The 20432-nt window shown below is 44.0% G+C and overlaps 1 protein-coding gene across 4 annotated transcripts in view; it reads left to right on the top strand.

The window, feature by feature from the left end:
* Positions 1-20432, top strand: part of NCBP3 (nuclear cap binding subunit 3) — a 44376-nt gene that overhangs the window by 22016 nt on the left and 1928 nt on the right. For 3 of the 4 annotated variants that reach the window (XM_058431375.1, XM_058431376.1, XM_058431377.1), the window contains 7 exons: positions 2653-2752; positions 3356-3459; positions 6138-6441; positions 7879-8033; positions 9700-9861; positions 10899-11061; positions 11524-11685. In XM_058431375.1, the coding sequence (XP_058287358.1) occupies positions 2653-2752; positions 3356-3459; positions 6138-6441; positions 7879-8033; positions 9700-9861; positions 10899-11061; positions 11524-11632 (1097 nt within the window). In that variant the 3' untranslated portion in view covers positions 11633-11685. The remainder of the gene's footprint in view (positions 1-2652; positions 2753-3355; positions 3460-6137; positions 6442-7878; positions 8034-9699; positions 9862-10898; positions 11062-11523; positions 11686-20432) is intronic. The other variant, XM_032138926.2, reaches the window with a different exon arrangement.

The raw sequence follows: 20432 nt of genomic DNA, 5'->3' as shown, positions 1-20432 counted from the left end.
TGACTTTAAAAGTGAATATTAACTATTTGTATATTTCTGTGACTTCTGGCTAAAGTTATTTGCTGTTGAAACTGGTTTGCCTCGTATATTTTCAGCCAGTTACCATCTGAATTATGAAAACTTTAAAATGAAACTTTATCTATTCCAGCAACATCCTCCTGAACATTGCCAGTATACCGTTCAGTTCTAATTCCCTTCTCATAAGATTGTTTACACACAGTGACTTTTGGTGGGCATTTAAAAATGTGTGTGTGTGTGTGTGTGTGTGTGTGTATATATATATATATACACACACATATTGGTTTTTTTTTTTTTTTTTTTAGTAGAGACGGGGTTTCACTGTGGTCTCGATCTCCTGACCTCGTGATCCGCCCGCCTCGGCCTCCCAAAGTGCTGGGATTACAAGCGCATATTGGTTTTTTTAATCATTTGAGAGTTAGTTGAAGATAAAAACCCATCACCCCAAATGTATTCCAAAGAACAAGAACATTGTTTTATACATAGCACACTTAACAAAATCAAGAAATTTAACATTAATACAGTACTGTTACCTAATCCGTAGTCGATATTCAAATTTTGTCAGTTGTTCCAATAATGTCCTTTATATATTCCCCGCCCAGCCCCAGGTCTAGGATCCATCCAGGACTGAGTGTGTAAGTATGTAATGTTTCCTTAGTCCCCCTTAAGTTGAAACTACTTTTGTCCTCCCATGTTTTCCAAGAGTATAGGTTTACTATTTTATAGAATGTCCCTCAGTTTGGGTTTGTCTGATGACTTCTCCTGATTGAATTTGGGTTGTGCATTTGAGACAGGCGTGCCACAGAAGCGATGTCATGTCATTTCCAGAGCATCATGTCAGGAGGCCCTAGATACTTACTTGTCCCAACCTAGGGACGTTCACTTTATTCACTTGGTTAAGGTAATCATCAGTATGTTTTTCCGCTGTAAAGTTACTATTTTTCCGTTTGTAATTTAAAAATTGGGCTGGCAGGATACAGTGGCTCATGCCTGTAATTGCAACACTTTGGGACGCTGAGGCAGAAGGATCACTTGAGCCCAGGAGTTCGAGACCAGGCTAGGCAGCATAGCAAGACCTCATCCCTATTTTAAAAAATAAAAAAATGAATAAAATAAAAAATTGGTGGGCAGATACTTTGAGATCATGTAAATAGCCTGTTGCTCATCAGGGCTTCATGCAGTAGGTTTAGTATCTGACTATATCATTGCTTTACTAGTAGACAGGTGCGGTAAGGAAGAGCTTTCTGTTTTTACCTGTTTGTTTGTTTGTTTACATCAGTTTAGAATCATGGATTCTTTATTCAGTGGGTTATCATCCATTAATATCAGTATTTTATTTTATTTATTTTTTTGTTTGTTTTGAGACGGAGTGTCGCTCAGTCACCAGGCTGGAGTGCAGTGGTGCGATCGTGGCTCACTGCAACCTCTGCCTCCCTGCAACCTCTGCCTCCTGGGTTCAAGCAATTCTCCTGTCTCAACTTTCTTAGTAGCTGGGACTACAGGTGCATGCCACCATGCCCAGCTAATTTTTGTATTTTTAGTAGAGACGGGTTTCACCATGTTGGCCAGGATGGTCTCGATCTCTTGACCTTGTGATCCGCCCACCTCAGCCTCCCAAAGTGCTGGGATTACAGGTGTGAGCCACCGCGCCTGGCCTAATATTGGTATTTTAATTTACAAATTATCTTGGATTTGGCCAGTAGAGCCCCTTCAAGCTGTTGACATACTCCATGATTCTTTAAGCACTTTCTTTCTTTATGGCACAACAAAACACCTTGCTTTTCCAGACTCATTTTGCGTCTTACCTGCTCCACATCTGGAATCAGCCATTTCTCCAAGGAGCTGGTGGGCATGGTTTGAGGGGTTCAGGGGCTGGGGGCTATACATACTGGTTTGTGTTGTCACGTTTACCTACAGCACTGGATATATTTACAGTGGTGTTCTTTACAGTCAGAGTGTCCAAGAACTGTGGAAGGTCTTCGTATTACTACTTTTGACAAAAATTTGTGATGACTGACCACCTTTCTTTCCTGTTAACTGACATTTCAACTTGACAAATGTGATCTTTACCACATTTACTCATTTGAGTGGCTGACTACATTCTACGTGTATAGTACTACGCTGTTTTCTTTAAGCCATTTTGAGGAACACAATAAGCTGGAAAAATGATTTACCAAATATATGGAATTATATGTAGTCTGTTTCCTTAATCCTGATTCTGTGTTGTTGGCATGTGATCCTTCAGAAGTGAGTATCATCTTTCATGGGGTGGCAAAAATGCCACTATTTTGAGAAAGTCTTTTTGATTCCCGGGTACCTGTAATGACCTAAAGCTCTTTTATGCCTTTTGGAACCTTGTATCTTGTATTGTTTATTTTTGTTTTCTCCATTAAGTCACCTGGCTCCAAACAGCAGTTTTAACCTCATTTGTCTCTGTATTTTGCTTTATCCCCTCTACACTGCATTGCTGTAGTGGGCACTCAGAGTGTGAATGTTGGTAGTGGATTTTTACTTTTTGTTGGCAAATTGTGCTGATCTGATTCCAGCTATGGAAAACATTAAAGAAAAAAAAAAATTCAGCATTGTCTTCACACTCACAGGAAATCCTAGGTAACTATTGTCATTAATTTTTAGATGACAAAAAGGAACTTGGAGCAGCCAGAAGAAGTCAGTATTACATGAAATATGGGAATCCAAATTACGGAGGCATGAAAGGAATTCTTAGCAATTCATGGTGAGCCCAAAACCTTCAAATGCAATAGTATTTAAGTTTTTCTTAATCCTTCAGTTGGTATTCTGTGGTGAAATGTCTGAACTCTGTGTAGACTGGAAGGAAGACAAGAGGGAAGAATTCAAGATTCTTAGATGTGGTAAATGATGGGGAATGCTGAATTGTAGTTACATTTAAAATATCTGTGTTAGGACCTAACATTGTGTCGATATGTAGTTGAAATGAATTAGTGAGCCCGGACGCGGCGGCTCACGCCTGTAATCCTAGCACTATGGGAGGCCGAGGCCAGCAGATCACCTGAGGTCAGGAGTTCAAGACCAGCCTGGCCAACATGGTGAAACCCCGTCTCTACTAAAAATACAAAAATTAGCCATGCATGGTGGTGGGTGCCTGTAATCCCACCTACTCGGGAGGCTGAGGCAGGAGAATTGCTTGAACCCAAGAGGCAAAGGTTGCAGTGAGCTGAGATGGTGCCATTGCACTTCAGCCTGGGAGAGAGATTGAGACTCATCACAAAAAAAAAAAAAGAAAAAGAAAAAGAAATAGTGGATTTCAAGGTCCTTCCTATCAGTTTTTGATTGTGTGCTTATTTTGGCATTCTTGCAGGAAGCGAAGATATCATTCCCGTCGTATTCAGCGGGACGTGATCAAGAAGAGAGCCCTGATTGGGGATGACGTTGGCTTGACGTCGTATAAACATCGGCATTCTGGTAGTTGCCTGCTCAGCTCTTGGGTAGACACATGTTTGGCTCCTGAAATCATATTTTTATTCTTAATGCAATCTTTTAAGGTTCCAAACTTTATCATCCTCTCTTCCTTGCCCTCACCCTCTGCCAACATATAGGAAAGTAAGTCAAGTCACAATTAATTTTAAGTTGCCCAAAGAAGTCAAATGATTTTATAAAAGCTGTCAAAAAAGGCAAAATGTGACATAAGAAAAATTAAAACAAAACTTTCCTTAGGATCCTAATTTTTCTACTATTGATATCAACAGCTGCATGAAAACAATTTTTTTTTTTTTTTTTAAGATGGAGTCTCCCTCTGTCTCCCAGGCTGGAGTGCAATTGCTTGGTCTCAGCTCACTGCAACCTCTGCCTCCTGGATTCAAGCAATTCTCCTGCCTTAGCCTCCCGAGTAGCTAGGACTACAGGCATGCGCCACCATGCCCAGCTAACTTTTGTATTTTCAGTAGAGATGGGGTTTCACCATGTTGGCCAGGCTGATCTCGAACTCCTGACCTTGTGTTCCACCCACTTCGGCCTCCCAGAGTGCTGGGATTACAGGTGTGAGCTGCCGCGCCTGGCCAAAAACAATTTTTGAAATTATTTTGTCAGTTGAACTGATTGTATTTTTTTTTTTCTGTATTAAAAATAGGCTGCTGTGTTGAGTGCTTTGTGCTTGTTGGTTTGTGCATGTGAATGCCTCAGAAGAGTGGGATATCATGACTTGGGTTGGGTTTCTTTCTTCTTTTTTTGGTGCTTATTGTAAAAGAACCATTTTATTTATGTTTTATAAAGAATTGTTCTTGTTTTGAGCCTAATCTATGGAATCTTCTACGTGCCTAATAGAACTAGCCAAGTCAGCATACAAAATAACGTACACACACATTTATCATCATAATGGGGACAGAAAGGGATGAAGTCTAGACATTTAATGTGTATATACAAAATTGTATATTTGAGATCTACATGTTAATAATACACATAGGATGGGAACAGTGGCTCACACCTATAATCCCAGCACTTTGGGAGGCCAAGGCAGGAGGATCACTTGAAACCAGGAGTTTGAGACCAGCCTGGGCAACATAGTGAGACCTTGTCTTTACAAAATATTTAAAAATTAGCCAGACCAGGCATGATGGCACGTGACTGTGGTCCCAGCTACTTGGGAGGCTGAGATTGCCTGAGCCTGGGAGGTCAAGGCTGCAGTGAGCCAAGATTGTGCCACTGTATTCCAGCCTGGGCGACAGAGCAAGACTTTGTCTCAAAATAATAATAATAATACACATACTTTTCTGTTACACGGTTACACGTTTCCAATTTGAGTTACTTTAAAATATTTTCATCATATACTTTTTATATCCATATTAAGGAAATTAAAAAGCAAATTGCCCCTATTTCTAGTACCCTGTATGATGACTGAGTTCATCTTACATTTTTCCCATTTGTCTGTTTTCATAATAAATAGTATAACTCTTGTGAACATATACTTTATATTCTACTTCTTTCGTTTATTGTATTTTTCCATTTTCATTATTCATGGTGCTTGTGTTCTATAAAGTCACTGTGAACACTGAATTAGCAAATACTGAATCGTACATAGCCTCTGGTCACATCATGTTTGTCAGTTGATCAATATGTAACCTTGTTTTACATATGTTTCTCTCTCTTTTTTTTGAGACAGAGTCTCGCTCTGTTGCCCAGGCTGGAGTGCAGTGGCACGATCTCGGCTCACTACAAGCTCCGCCTCCTGAGTTCACGCCATTCTCCTACCTCAGCCTCACATGTAGCTGGGACTACAAGCGCACACCACCATGCCTGGCTAATTTTTGTTGTATTTTTTAGTAGAGACAGGGTATCACCATGTTAGCCAGGATGGTCTCGATTTCCTGACCTCGTGATCTGCCAGCCGCGGCCTTCCAAAGTGCTGGGATTACAGGCGTGAGCCACCGCGCTGGGCCCATATGTTTCTCTTTAAAGACACCTTATTTAAGACACATTGTTGATTCGTTAACGTTGAGTTCACAGCCAATAGCCCTATAACTCATGCCTGAATGCCTTACCTGACATGGTATTTTTCCACAAGGCACATCACAGCCCCCTTGCATCTAGGAACGCTAGGCAGTACTTCAGCATGACACTCAGGGCCATTTTAAGCAGTGAAATCACTAGCAGCAGGCACAGAAGTGTAAAAAATGTGGCACTCGGTGGACTGAAACAGACGCTTGTTTACAGCATGAGATGAAATAGGAAGGGAGAGTGTTGCTTTGTTTGACCTCTGCTGGGAGTGTGCGTACCTGGTGACTCAGATTTTTTTGCCACTCTGTGCGTGCCAGCAAATGACCATGGAGTTCAAATAAATTTGTATTCATTTTGGAGTTACACATAAATTTGGTAAATTTGCAAATACAAAATCTGTGAATAATAAGGGTCATTTGTATTTTAAATGACTTTATGGTATTTGATTAGGCTGCTGCATCATACTTTACCTAGCCGTCCTCCTGTTGCAGTATCAGAGTAATGTCCATTCAGCACTATTATAGATAGTGCTCCAATAAAATGTCAGGGATGGGAACCCCACCTTTTAAAAAGGTCACCGATGTAGAGTAGAAAATCATACTTGTTAATTTTAGTGCTTTTCCTAATGTTTTCTGGTTAAATTTCTTCAGGGCTAGTGAATGTTCCTGAGGAACCCATTGAAGAGGAGGAAGAGGAGGAGGAAGAGGAAGAGGAGGAAGAAGACCAGGACATGGATGCAGATGACAGAGTGGTAGTAGAGTACCACGAGGAGCTCCCGGCTCTCAAGCAGCCCCGGGAGCGGAGCACGTCTAGACGATCCAGTGCCAGCAGCTCAGACTCAGATGAAATGGACTATGATCTAGAACTGAAAATGATTTCCACGCCTTCACCAAAGAAAAGTATGAAAATGACTATGTATGCTGATGAAGTGGAATCTCAGTTGAAAAATATTAGGTAAAAATTTGTTTTATCAATGCTAGCTTTTAATTTGATTTTAAATACTAATATAACTTCTTAATTCCTCCTAATTTTATAATATCTTTTATCTATTCCGATTTCAGTCCCTTGTAGGAGTTTAATAAACACATCCAGTATTTCCTCTATACAAGCAGTGATTCTTGTTATAAAAACAAAAGACAACATAGAAAGTGAAAATCATCTGTATTCCCATTCTTTCCCAACAATAACTACTGTTAGCAATTTGGCAAATAACCTTTCAGCTATTTTGTGTGTGTGTGTGTGTATGTGTTTGTGTGTGTGTGTGTGTGTGTGTGTGTGTGTATATATATGGCACAGGGAAAAACTATAGATATATTTGTATAAAAGTATACTTTTTATAAAAATGAGGTTATGCTATTTATAGTTTTGCATTGTGCATTTTTCACTTAATATATTGTAGACATTTTTTCAACTGTATATAGTCTGTTGTTTGAAAGTATCATGATTTATTTAACCAATTCCTTTTTGATGGACTTTAGGTTTCTATTTTCTTACAATTGCACTAACTAAATAAATTCCTCAAAGTCCAGTTATTACACAAAACAATATGTGTTTAAAAAGATGGTAAGTATTGCTTTATTTTTTTCCAGAAAGGTTTTTTGTGTGTGTGTGTTTTTTTTTTTTTTTTTTGAGATGGAGTCTCGCTCTGTTGCCCAGGCTGGAGTCCAGTGGCGCGATCTCGGCTTACTGCAAACTCCGCGTCCTGGGTTCACGCCATTCTCCTGCCTCAGCCTCCCAAGTAGCTGGGACTACAGGCACCCGCCACCATGCCTGGCTAATTTTTTGTAATTTTAGTAGAGACGGGGTTTCACCGTGTTAGCCAGGATGGTCTCGATCGCCTGACCTCATGATCCACCCGCCTCGGCCTCCCAAAGTGCCGGGATTACAGGCACGAGCCTGTTCACATTTTTATTTTTAGTTTTCAGAGAACTTTCTGGTAGAGAATGCTGCCGGAACGGTGCTGGCACCTAGCATGGTAGCATATCTCTATGAAAGAGAAGTCTGCCCTTTAAAGAGAGAGACTGTAGACTATACTGTGTATTGATTACAACCAAACCACAGCATGTGTGAGTGGAAGCCCCAGTCTCTTTGTAGGCTTCTACTTAATGTTTGTCCCAGAAAAGGGGGACTTGTAGTTATGTGCTCTGTAATAGCGCATACACATGTGGAAACCACCTTCGAAAACCTGCTCACCAGGACCAGTCTCTTTAGAGCAGGCAGATCATGGTTTCCATAAGCAAATAATTATAAGTTTATGGATTTGTAAGTGAATGTTGGCCATGTAAGACTGGATTTCTTAAATTGTTTCCTGCAAAGTATGAGATTGTTGTTTGGGCCTTGTCTCACAGTTGAAGTTGGTTAACTGTGCCCTGTCCTACCCCCTTTTTAAAGGAACTCCATGAGGGCAGATAGTGTATCTTCAAGCAATATCAAAAACCGAATTGGTAACAAATTACCACCTGAGAAATTTGCAGATGTCCGACATCTGTTAGATGAGAAGCGTCAGCACTCCCGTCCACGGCCACCAGTCAGCAGTACTAAATCAGGTACTGTTCTTCACTTGGATTCTTGGCTGGATTCTGAGCTCCAGAAAGAACAGTGGGGCAGAGATAGGTTCCTGAGTAAAACGTGAGATGTGTGAACTGATGTAGCTGTCCTGGTTCATCATGTCTAAATTGTGGGCTAGGTGTTGGAAATTTAGGAAATGAAAAATAATCAGACTTCTGAAAAACTAGCTTTAAATATTTTTATTCCAAATAATTACAGTTGTTCCTTGGTATCTCTGGGGGATTGCTTCTAGGACCCCCCCCCCATCCCCCTACAGATACCAAAATCTGCAGATACCAAAATCCATTGATGCTTAAGTCCCTTATATAAAGTGACATATTATCTGCATATAACCTACACACATCCTCTCATATACTTTAAGTCATCTCTAGATTATTTATAATACCTAATACAGTATAAATTCTTATCCTGTATTTTGCAAAATTTGTATTATTTTTTGCTGTACTGTTATGTCTTATTTTTTTTTCCCACACATATTCGATCAGCAGTTGGTTGAATCTGTAGATGTGGAACCCACAGATGAGGAGGGCCAACCATATTTTACTGTGTATGACACTGGCATACTTTATATACAGGAATAATAGAAATTAAGTTCCGTGGTTGTCTGAACGGTTAAGAGTTTGAACTAGATCATTTCTATGTTCAGACACTGATTCAGCAGGTCTTTAGCCGTACCTGCTATGTGCCAGACCCTGGGCTAGGTGCTAGGAATGTGAGAAGCCTTTGGAGGAGACGCAGGGCCTTCATAGATCTACTCGGGAAATTGTGAAAGGCTTCTTAGAGAAAGTAGCGTTAGAGCCAGGCCTTGGAGAGGGTAGGATCTCTGTTGGCAAACCTGATTTTTTTACATGAGAAGTAACCTGATCTTATATCTATTTTAGAAAGATAACTTGAGGGTGGAGTGGGGTGGGGTAGAGAGTTAAAAAAGTAACAAGAGCCTGAACTAGGTTGATGGAGACAGAATGGATAGAGAACAGGAGGTCTTTGAAGGAAGACTCAGTGCTAGGAAGTGTTGGAGGAAAGGAGCTCAGGTCTCAGTGGCCAGAGAGAACAGGGTGCTGCTCTCGAGAGTAGCTAAAGGGAGAGGAGACCTCGGCACAGGGCCTCACCCATGAATGTGTTTCTGTCGTTGCTGCGGTTGTTGGGGGAACTCAAGAGGACAGGTGGATTTCTGGGGGGATTGAGGGAAAAACACAGTTGATGCTTTGCCTTTTCCAGTCTCTTTATATTTACTGGTTAAATGTAATAAGTTTATTGGGAACTACTTATATGTTCAAAGATTGTGCCTTCTGCTTTCTGGGAACTCACAGGATTTTTTGTTCTCTGAAACTTTTGTAAATTATTTAGTCTTCTTGATTCTGCTAAAAAAAAAATAAAAAATAAAATAAAAAAAGATTGTTTCTTCAGGAATTTAGTTCTGGAGCAATCAGTTGAGGATTTTTCCTCTGACAGCCCCTATGTCCGAATTTTCCTAGGGAAGTCCAGACTGATTACAAAGGAAGAAGGAAGCATACTTAGCAGCCTGATTGTCAGCCCCTGTGTCCTTGGGGCGGGGGTTAGTGCCAGATCCTTTAGAGGTCTCAGGTGGCTGCTAAGCATGAAGCACACACGTGGTCACTGGTGCACTGTTTCTCTTTTTTTCAGATATACGCCAGCGATTAGGAAAAAGACCACATTCTCCAGAAAAGGCTTTTAGTAGTAACCCAGTCGTTCGGAGAGAGCCCTCTTCTGATGTGCATAGTAGGTTAGGTGTTCCCAGGCAAGATATTAAAAGCCTCTACGCTGATACTCGGGAGAAGAAATCAGGTTGGTAACCCTTAAAACTGATGGGAATGGGGATTCAGTGAGAGCAGAGGACAATGGTTGTATTGGAGAAATACTTTCTTAGCAGAAGGCAAGAAACAGCCCATGCCAAACATAAGTGATTATTCCTTTTCCATTATAGTTATCATCAGCATCAGCATCATCCCAACAGTAAGGAACGCTTAGAAAATAGAAAAAAATAGCACACTCCTGGCTCTTTCTGTTTGGCACAAATCTTTTTAGTTTCATGTGAGCTATTCCAGTCTTTGTCCACATGCAAATCCTACTTTTTTCATATAGCATTTTATCGTAGTTGTTTGCCACATTTTATAATCTTTCTAAATAAAACTTTTAGGCCAGGCATGGCGGCTCAACACCTGTAATCCCAGCAATTTGGGAAGCCGAGATGGGGGGATCACATGAGGTCAGGGTTCGAGACCAGCCTAACCAACATGGTGAAACTCTGTCTCTACTAAAAACACAAAAATGAGCCGGGCGTGGTGGTGGGCGCCTGCACCACTGCACTTCAGCCTGGGCAACAGAGCAAGACCTTGTCTCAAAAACAGAAACAAAAACAACTTTTAATTGTCTTATAATGTGGCTATCCACAAAATTCTAAACACGTATTTCTCTATTGCTGAATTTTCATAAAATATATTTCAAAAATTAATGGAAGGGATCTGGGAGTGGCCTACTCCTGGCAGAATGGATTAGCACACAGGGTGATGTCTTGGCAGGGAAGGGCAGGAGTAGGAGGAAACAGCCTCTCAGGTGATTCTGATGTGTCTGGTGACAGGGAGGAACCTGACCTGTCCCCCACGGTGAGAATCCCCTGCTGGGTCCAGACCCTTCTGTTTGCAGACAGGGGGCTGCGGCCTGGGAAATGAGATTTTACCTACCCAAGGCTGCACTGTGGTGGCAGGTGCCACAGACTGCTGGCGTTTCCTGCACAGCAGGTGTTGGCAGTGCTGCTGCCCCCTCAGTACTACCCTGGTTCTTAGCGCTGACTGCGAAAGTGAAATGCCATCTCATCCAAACAGGTAATTTATGGACTCGCCTAGGATCTGCACCCAAGACCAAAGAAAAGAATATGAAGAAAGTGGATCACAGGGCGCCTGGCGCTGAGGAAGACGACTCCGAGCTGCAAAGGGCGTGGGGGGCTCTGATTAAGGAGAAAGAGCAGTCTCGCCAAAAGAAGAGCCGGTTAGATAACTTACCATCTCTCCAGATTGAAGTTAGTCGGGAAAGCAGCTCTGGTTCAGAGGCAGAGTCCTGATGCCCCTGGGGCCTATGGCAGCTGCCCTAAAGCCTGACATTCTTGCACAGGGTGGGGCGCGCAGTAGGACCCTCCCCCGCAGGAGCTGGCGCCCTCTCGCTCCTGCTCACACGGTCACCCTCAGCTCTTGCTGCTTCGGCAAGACATCTTAAGAATGTGACACATTTTCAAGGGCATCTCTATCTTTCGCTGCAGAGTTGTAGTTCTGGGCCCTCGATTCCTTTCCCACCACCCCACAGGCTTTACCCTTTGAGAAAAAGGCAGCCCTCCAGATTTTGTAGACATTTTTCTTAATATTTTTAACATTGTGTCTTTTAAAAGAAATGTTTTACACAGTTCATCCAAAGAGCAGAGAACTGAACTTCTCACTATTGCCTTGGCCCTGACAGCTGTTACCAGCACCCTTTTCCCAAGAAAAGTCAATTCCCAGGTGCTTATTGGACATCCTTCGAGGGGGAAGAGGAGGGAAGCGGCCAGCTCACCCTTCCGGGACCCTAGTGTGGGGGCGAATCTCACGGACCTGACCTCAGAGGTGCACCAGTGCCGCCCAGGTAGATAAGAGCTGCAGCGTTGACTGTGCTTCCGTTCTTCCCTCGGGGATTGCTCATGTCATGGGCCTCTTAATTGCTGTCAGCTTGATGTGAAGATCAAGTTCAGTGCTGTGGGATTTTTAGGAACAAAAAACTGTGACGTCTGGATTTGGGGTTGATTTTTGTGCTAGGGGTGGGATTATGGGTTAATGTTGAAGAATTTTTAAGTCTGTATTACCTTTAAAACATGAATGATTTGAAAGTTTAAATTTTTAATTTTTATATGTGGAAATTCTTCCTGTTGGCTAAAGGGGAAGCTCAAGTGGTATCTTCTTTTGTGCTGTTAAATATATATTCTATTCTTTGGAAGAAGGCAGAGAGAGGAGTCTTATTATTTTTAAATGCTCCTAGTTGTATAGTCTGTCTGTTGTACATAGAGTTCAGCTTGTTTTTTGGCTCCAGTAGGAAAAAAATCCATCCATCTGAGATGGGGTCCTGTTGTTTATTATCACTCTAGAAGTTATACATTGATATTTATTCTTTCTGTCCCCAAGTTGTGGCACCTGAAGACATCTTCAAAATTGGCAGTAAAGATAATAGTTATAAAAATTTTAGTTCATTTATTGTTAAACTCCTTTCGATTATTTCACCATTAGGAGGAGGTAGATGGTTTTGTCTTCCTGTCAGATTTTTGTTTTGTAGTGTTTAATTTTTATTCCTCTGCAGTTTTAAGAAACAGTGTTTTGCTTCGGTTTGCTGGAACATGGGAGTTAGAGATGGTAATAAGCCGTGGTCCTTTTTGCGATGTCACATCTGTTCACCTGCCTGGGCTGTTGCGCACACAGTGCAGCCTGGATTCTGTCGATCTTTACTTGTGGCTGAGCTCATGGTCACATTGATAGTTGATTACACTGTGGCACGAATTAATGCAGAACACTGTTATTAATAAAGGAAGTAAAGGGCTGCAAGATTTCAGAGCTGCAAGAAAAACTGTATTGTCCCATATTTTGTTGATTAACCTGCTTTTTCTCCCTCCCTTTAGAGATTAGAGGATATAACCATGATATATTTCAGCTTCTTAGTAGGATTCTAGGAAGGAGATGGTTCTGGTTTCTCTGCCAGTTGAGACTTAAGGCATCTGAGATTTCTCAGCTTTTCTTTCCTTGTGAAGCATACGGCTGAGAGCCAGGTTCTTAGGAAGGGTCAGGGTTTGGGGAATTGGTAGAGTGAGAAGTGCGGGGGCCTGAGAATCAGACATCTGGATGCCAACCCCCGGCTCTGCTCCATGGACCTGGGCCTCAGTTTTCCCGTCTAGCAGTTGAGCAGGCTGCCACCAGAATTCCTGGCTTTGTTGGTGCGTCTCAGTGGCGGTTGATTCTTCCCAAACTGTGACGGCAGTGGGCTCGCCAGCATTAATTTCTATTGCAGGTGGAGGAAGTGCCAGGCAGACAACTGAGGGCATGCATGAGGTGTAGATGGGCTCATTCCCATCCCAGCACAGTCTCTGCTTCTACTAATGGGGCAAAGATGTCTTGTGGTCAGGGTCCCAGCTGGCATGGCCTCTGCAGGGTGTAGAATATGCTCCTTCACAGACTTGCCTTTTGCTTTTCCACCAGCAGCTCAGGTCCATTTGTTCCATGGCCCTTCAGCACTCACCAGTCTCCTGCTGGAGATCAGCAAAGAAAGACATTCTGGAAGGAGGTGGCGTGCAGTCAAAACTGGGTCTTTGATCTAACCGAGAAAAATACACACTTGAGTAGCCTTACAGTTTTCACAGACACACAGAGAGAACCCAGAAAGGCAGCTTTAAAGATTTTTGCTTCTCAGAGTTACTGGCCGTATTAGCCTCTGTAACCCTCCTGCCCACTCTCAGAGAGTTACTGGCCGTATTAGCCTCTGTAACCCTCCTGCCCACTCTCAGAGAGTTACTGGCCGTATTAGCCTCTGTAACCCTCCTGCCCACTCTCAGTCACTCCGATCTTGCAACATCTCGAGTGTGTCCTGAATGGCGAGGCCTTTTCTTTGGAGTTCAAGAGTGAGAATGGAGAGTCAGGACAGGCCACTGGCAGGCAGCTGGGCGTGCTTTTACCCTGGACGCTCCCCACACATGTGGGCACAGGGCTGCACACTGTGTGTGTTCCTCTTAGTCTTATGTGTAGGAGATTTTACATACATGTTTGCTGCTTGATGATAATTGCAGATACCTCATTTGTTTCCCATTCTCCTCTCTGGAGAGTTACCAGGTACCCAGGATAATTTGTGGCGTCCTCAGGATGTAGTCTCATCCTCTGGCCCCCTTGTAGTCTGATCCTGTGAACCCCTCCCCGTTCTTCAGCCACTGCCCTTTCCAGCTGCATTTGTACAGCAGCCTCTTAGCTGGTCTCTGCCCTGTCTCCATTCTGCACACTGCAGCGGGATGAACCTTTGTTGTTGTTACCAGCTTAATTTAGATGTAATTTGCATACAGTTCAGCCATTTAAAGTGTACACTTGAGTGGCTTTTAGTATATTTGCAGAGTTATGCACCAGCACTGTAATCAATTTTTTTATCACCCAAAGAAACCCTGAGCCCATTAGCAACGCTCCCTATTCCCTCTTCCCTCTTAGCCTCTGGCCACCACTGATCTTCCTTCTCTCTCTGTGGATTTGCCAATTCTGGACAGTTCATATAAATGGGATCATATACTATGTGTCTATTTGTGACTGGCTTCTTAACATATTTTTGAGGTTCATCCATGTCATAGCATATATCAGTATTTCATTTTTTAAAATTGCCGAATAATAGTCCATTTTATGGGTACGCCACATTTTTTTTTTTGTCCACTCATTGGTTAATGGGCATTTGAGTTGTTTCTACTTTAGGGCTATATATATATATTTCTATTTCTATTTCTGTAATTTATTTTTGAGACAGAGTTTCGCTCTTGTTGCCCAGGCTGGAGTGCAATGGCACGATCTCGGCCCACTGCAACCTCCACCTCCGGGTTCAAGCAATTCTCCTGCCTCAGCCTCCAGAGTAGCTGGGATTACAGGCATGTGCCACCACGCCTGGCTAATTTTTTGTATTTTTAGTAGAGATGGGGTTTCACCATGTTGGTCAGGCTGGTCTCGAACTCCTGACCTCAGGTGATCTGCCCACCTCATCTTCCCAAAGTGCTGAGATTACAGGTGTGAGCCACCGCACCTGGCCGTACTTTTTGGCTATTATGAATAATGTTGCTACGAACATTCCCGAACAAGTTTTTGCATGGACAAGTGTTTTCATGACTCTTGGGTGTATACTTAGGAGTGGAATTGCTGGGTCATAATTATCTTTAACCTTTTGAGGAACTGCCAGGTGGTTTTTCCAAGGAGCTGTATCATTTTCCATTCCCACCAGCAATGTGTGAGGGTTCCAGTTTCTCCACATCTCCACCAACACTCATTATTTTCTGGTGTGAAGTGGTATCTCATTGTAGTTTTTTATTTTTATTTTTTCTTTTTAAAATACATTTTGTACAGATGGGGTCTCGTTATGTTACCCAGGCTGGTCTAACACTCCTGGCCTCAAGTGATCCTCCTGCCTCGACCTCCCAAAGTGCTAGGATTACAGGCATGAGCCATCATGCCTGGCCCTCATTGTGGTTTTGATTTGTATTTCCCTAATGACTAATGATGTCGGGCACCTTTTCACATGCGTCAGGATGAACTTTCTTAAATATAAATCTGATTCTGTTATTCCTCTGCTTGAAACTTTTCCAAAGCTTCACTATTACCCTGAGAATAAATTCCACACTCCTGATCGCATGAGTCCAGGAATTCAAGACTGCAGTGAGCTGTGATCAAGCCACTGCACTCCAGCCTGGGCAGCAGAGCAAGACCTGTCTCAAAAAATACATACATACATAAATTCCACCCTTTTTGATAGCATGTTATAAGGCTCACCAAGGTCTATCCTCTGGCAGTACCCTGGCCTGTTCTCCCCATCTCCCCTGCCCTCTGCTCACCAGTTCCCCAAATGCATCTTGATCTCACTAGCCCTACAGACTGTGCACAGAGCTGTTTCTACCTCCAGCGACATACTTCCCCCCAGGCTTCTCCCCCTCCCGCCTCAATCTTCCCCTCACCAACTTAAGGTCTTAGGGGCCCTTCTAGGAGGCAGTCCCCAACTTCCAGAGCCGGGGTATAGGCTACTTCTATGTGTCCCATGGTACTGCCACAGAAGAGTCAGCTGTCTCCAGGATTCAGTTCTAAGGTCAGTGCCCAAGATAAAAATGGAGTGTAATTAAAGTTCCTCTTAGAAATCTAAGGAAGGTGCCCTATTGAAGACCAACGTCTTGAGGTCCCGTGTAGTCATTTCTTGCCCATGTGGGAACAGATTATTGTTTGGCTGAGTACCAGGTGAAGTGACTGGCTTGCAGTTAGGGCTGTGTTGAGCAAAAATCACTTGTTTTTGGGTATTAGAACCACATTTAGGCGAGAAGATCACTTTGGGGGAGCTTGGGAACTGAGGCAGGCCACAGGTGCAGCAGACGCATGAGCTTGCCCCGGCCCGCCCTCCTGTCTATGCTCATGGAGTGAAGGAGGGGCCCGCGGAATGGCCCAAACAACTGATTTGTTTTTCTTTTTTTAAATCTTTTTCAGACAAATGCCGTTGTGTTTAAGTGAAATGTGTGTATAATGCCAAATCACTGTACCCCACAACCCCGCACACCTCTACACTGGACTGTAATTGCTTGTTCCTAGTTTGTCTTGTTAGACTGTAAGCTCCGTGAGAGCAGGGACCGTGTCTGCTTGTTCAGTGGGCTTTTCCCGGTGCCTACCAGCATGCCTGGCATCTAGCAGGTCTTCTGTAAAGATGGGATGAATTTGTAAACCCTCCAGCCTCAGGAATGGCTCTATCCTCTGAGGCTCTGGGGCCCTCTGACAGGCTAGTCATTTTTCTGCCATGTACGTACAATGCTTTATTTTCATGTTGTATTTTCCTTTCTAGCCAGTAAGCAAGCTCCTAATGAGCAAGTTTCTTTGTGGTGTTATCTCTGTATCCTTTCGTCAGGCCAGCCCAGAGTAAGTAGTGCTTCGAAAGTGGTTGGTAAATGAATGAATTATGGTAACCCAGCCCAGCTCTGGCATCATTGTCTGCAGGTTAGTCTAATTCTAGATGAAAGCCCCAGATTCAAAAAAGGGAAGATTATTCAGAAGTGCATATGGTACTTAATTAAATTCAATTTTGATGATCTGGCCATGTCGAGTGAATTACCAGTTTTAAAGATTTGTAGGGAATCATGTATTGCAGTGGCGCAATCTCGGCTCACTGCAAGCTCCGCCTCCCGGGTTCACGCCATTCTCCTGCCTCAGCCTCTCCGAGTAGCTGGGACTGCAGGCGCCCGCCACCACGCCCGGCTGATTTTTTTGTATTTTTAGTAGAGACGGGGTTTCACCGTGGTCTCCATCTCCTGACTTCGTGATCCGCCCGCCTCGGCCTCCCAAAGTGCTGGGATTACTTACAAGCGTGAGCCACCGCGCCTGGCCGGTCCAAAATATTTTTTAGAAAAGCATTCATCTGTCCCAGGATAGAAGTAGAGGAAGCTGGTAGGCAGGCGCTAGGCCCTAGGCCCTAAAGAAGTACTGCTGAGCCAGTTCTTAAGCCTGTGGTCCTGTTGGTGAGGAAAGTGACAGCAGTCCAGAGCACGTGAAAAGAGCAGAGCTCATTCCTGCGGTGGCTCTTTTGCCTAAAGCAGCATTCCTCAAACTTCTCACTTGAAGCATTAAGTTACAGTGAGATGCTAACACGCAATTTAGACTTAAGTCAAAATTTACTGTGAAGCCACAGCAAACCGTGGCTTCACAGATGAATTAGTTGCTACACAAATAAGTTGGGTACGTAAGTACAGTAATTACTTTTAAACCTTATAATAACAAGAAGTAAATTAGAAGTTAAACCATGTTTTTCTTTTACAAACTGAAAGAAGAGAATGCTTTTGATACTGAGAATCACACACTGTGTCAAGGCAGATTGTTCTTGCATAACCAGACCCACAATAAATATCTAGAACTTTTCTTACATGTTTATAAAATAAATCTTAGAAGAAAAAATATTGTAGCTTTTTTTTTTTTTTCAATGAAACTCTATGAACATTTCACAGAACTTTGTTCCTGGGAGTAGTTAGGGAAATGCTGCTTCAAAAAGCCAATTTTAAGTAGTTGTGAGGCATCAGGGTGGAATTTGGCTGCACTATCCATAAAACTCGAGAGTATAGGTGGTACTTCACCTACCAAGGTCAGTACCCTGCCTCAGGATTCTTACCTGTTCATTTGAGCAATTCCAGGGGCCCTCTCTGGATGACCAGATTCTTAAATAGTTGAGACTTTGTGTTATCTCAAATTGTCACCAACACCTCTGGGCCAGTGTGGGTTAGTGAGGTCGAGAGGCCCACACCATTGGCAGAAAAGAATTCTCGGGCCGGGCGCGGTGGCTCATGCCTGTAATGCCAGCACTTTGGGAGGCCGAGGTGGGTGGATCACCTGAGGTCGGGAGTTCAAGACCAGCCTGGCCAACATGTTGAAACCCCATCTCTACTAGAAATACAAAAATTAGCTGGGCATGGTGGTGGGCACCTCTAGTCCCAGCTACTTGGGAGGCTGAGACAGGAGAATTACTTGAACCCAGGAGGCAGAGGTTGCAGTGAGCTGAGATCGCGCCACTGCACTCCAGCCTGGGCGCCAGAGTGAGACTCCGTCTCAAAAAAAAAAAAAAAAAAAAAGAATTCTCACCTTCCTGTCCCTTCCTAGGATTTTCGTGGTAGTGTTCAATCCTATGATGTGGCCATCTTCTCCTCCAGGCCTGTGAGAGGCAGGAAGCATCTTTAGCTCAGGTAGAGTGCCTGTTGGGGAAAGTCAAATAGCATGGCGGCTGGGGCCAGGGCCCTGGGGACTCCTTCTGCCCCACATACTCAATTGGAAAGACTGAGCAAGTCCCCTCACTTCCCTGGGCCACAGCTTCCCTGTCTGTCAAATGGAGGGCTCAACTGGGATGAGCTCCAGTTTCCTTCTAGTGCTAATGTGTGTTCGAGGACCCTTGCTCTCCTTTCCAGGGAGCATCAGAGGTGTGGGCTAGACAGCAGGAAAGAAGTAGGGGTTTGTAAACAAGAGATCCAAGCCCCTGGACCCTTGGTCCCAGCACCCCGTGCAGCCCTCCCCCTCCCAGCCCCTTCCTTAGAAAGGACAAGAGAATCCACTCCTTGTTCTCTCCCTGTCCCATCACCCCCTCAGTCCCCCACAGATCTGAGGCCAGAGGACGCCAACATGGTGAGCACCCTCTTGCTGTCTTATTCACGTAGGCTTTTCTTGGTGCCTGCACAGGGCCCTTGTAAGGCCGCCAATCTTACTGGATTATGACCTCATTTAACCTTAATTACTTCCTAAAAGCCATATCTCCAAGAAGAGCCACACTGGGGGTTAGGGCTTCAACATATGAATTTGGAGGACATTTACAGTTCAGTCCACAGCACCTGGTCATGTGGAGATCCCAGTCTGCATTTGTGGGATGAAATCTCTGCTTTTTTAAAGTTTACACACCACCTAGCTGGGCACGTGGCTCATGCCTGTAATCTCAGCACTTTGGGAGGCCAAGGTGGGGGATCACCTGATGTCAGGAGTTTGAGACCAGCCTGGCTAACATGGTGAAACCCCGTCTCTACTAAAAATACAAAAATTAGCCGGGGTGTGGTGGCAGGCGCCTGTAGTCCCAGCTACTCGGGAGGCTGAGGCAGGAGAATCGCTTGAACCCAGGAGGCAGAGGTTGCAGTGAGCCGAGATTGTGCCACTGCACTCCAGCCTGGATGAAAGAGCAAGACTCCATCTCAAAAACAAAAATAAAAAAAGTTTACACACCAAAAGAGCTGAAGGCAGGAGAGTTTGTGGTGGTTCAGAGTCCTGATTCTGGAGGAAACAGACCTGTTTGGAGTCCCAGCTCTGCTCCTCACTAGCTGTGTGGCCTCTTGGAGCAGTCATCTTCATCTGAGAAATCGGGTTGACCTTGTAGGTGACTGAGAGGCTCAGACGAGTGCTCGCCTATGAGGCCTTGGCACTGAGCAGGCACTCCTACTGAGCGTTCAAAGGTCGTGAGTGCCACTGCTCTGCAGCCCTAGGCTCTGGTCTCAGCAATGTCATCGCTGTTTCTGGCTTCCTAAGACTCAGAAGGCAAGTGGGGGAATAGAACCATTTCCTGCCTCTGAAGGCTGTGCCTTAGTGCTTTTGACTCACTCTGAAGACAGTAGGCAGCCCTTTCTGTTTCTTTTGAGATGAAGTCTTGCTCTGTCACCCAGGCTGGAGTGCAGTGGCGCAATCTCGGCTCGCTGCAACCTCTGCCTCCCAGGTTCAAGCAGTTCTCCTGCCACAGCCTCCCGAAGCTGGGACTACAGGCACACGCTGCCATGCCTGGCTACTTTTTGTATTTTTAGTAGAGACAGGGTTTCACCGTGTTGCCCAGGCTGGTCTCAAACTCCTGAGCTCAGGTGATCCGCCCACCTCGGCCTCCCAAAGTGCTGGCATTACAGGTGGGAGCTACCACTCCCGACCCACAGGCAGCCCTTTCACCTCACACCGAGCACTTATCCTCCATCCATGAACATTTTGCAACTTTTTTTAAAGAGACAGGTTCACACTATGTTGTCTAGATTGGACTCAAACTCCTGGGCTCAAGCTTTCCCGAGTAGCTTGAGCCTCTCAAGTAACAGTGACTGCAAGTGCACCTGGCCTTTTTTTTTTTTTTTTTTTTTTGAGACGGCG

The sequence above is a fragment of the Hylobates moloch genome, unplaced genomic scaffold (assembly GCF_009828535.3).
Source record: "Hylobates moloch isolate HMO894 unplaced genomic scaffold, HMol_V3 SCAFFOLD_19, whole genome shotgun sequence".
Lineage (NCBI taxonomy): Eukaryota > Metazoa > Chordata > Mammalia > Primates > Hylobatidae > Hylobates > Hylobates moloch.
Note: the sequence above shows the minus strand (reverse complement) of the source record. Positions and strands in the feature narration are given on the sequence as shown.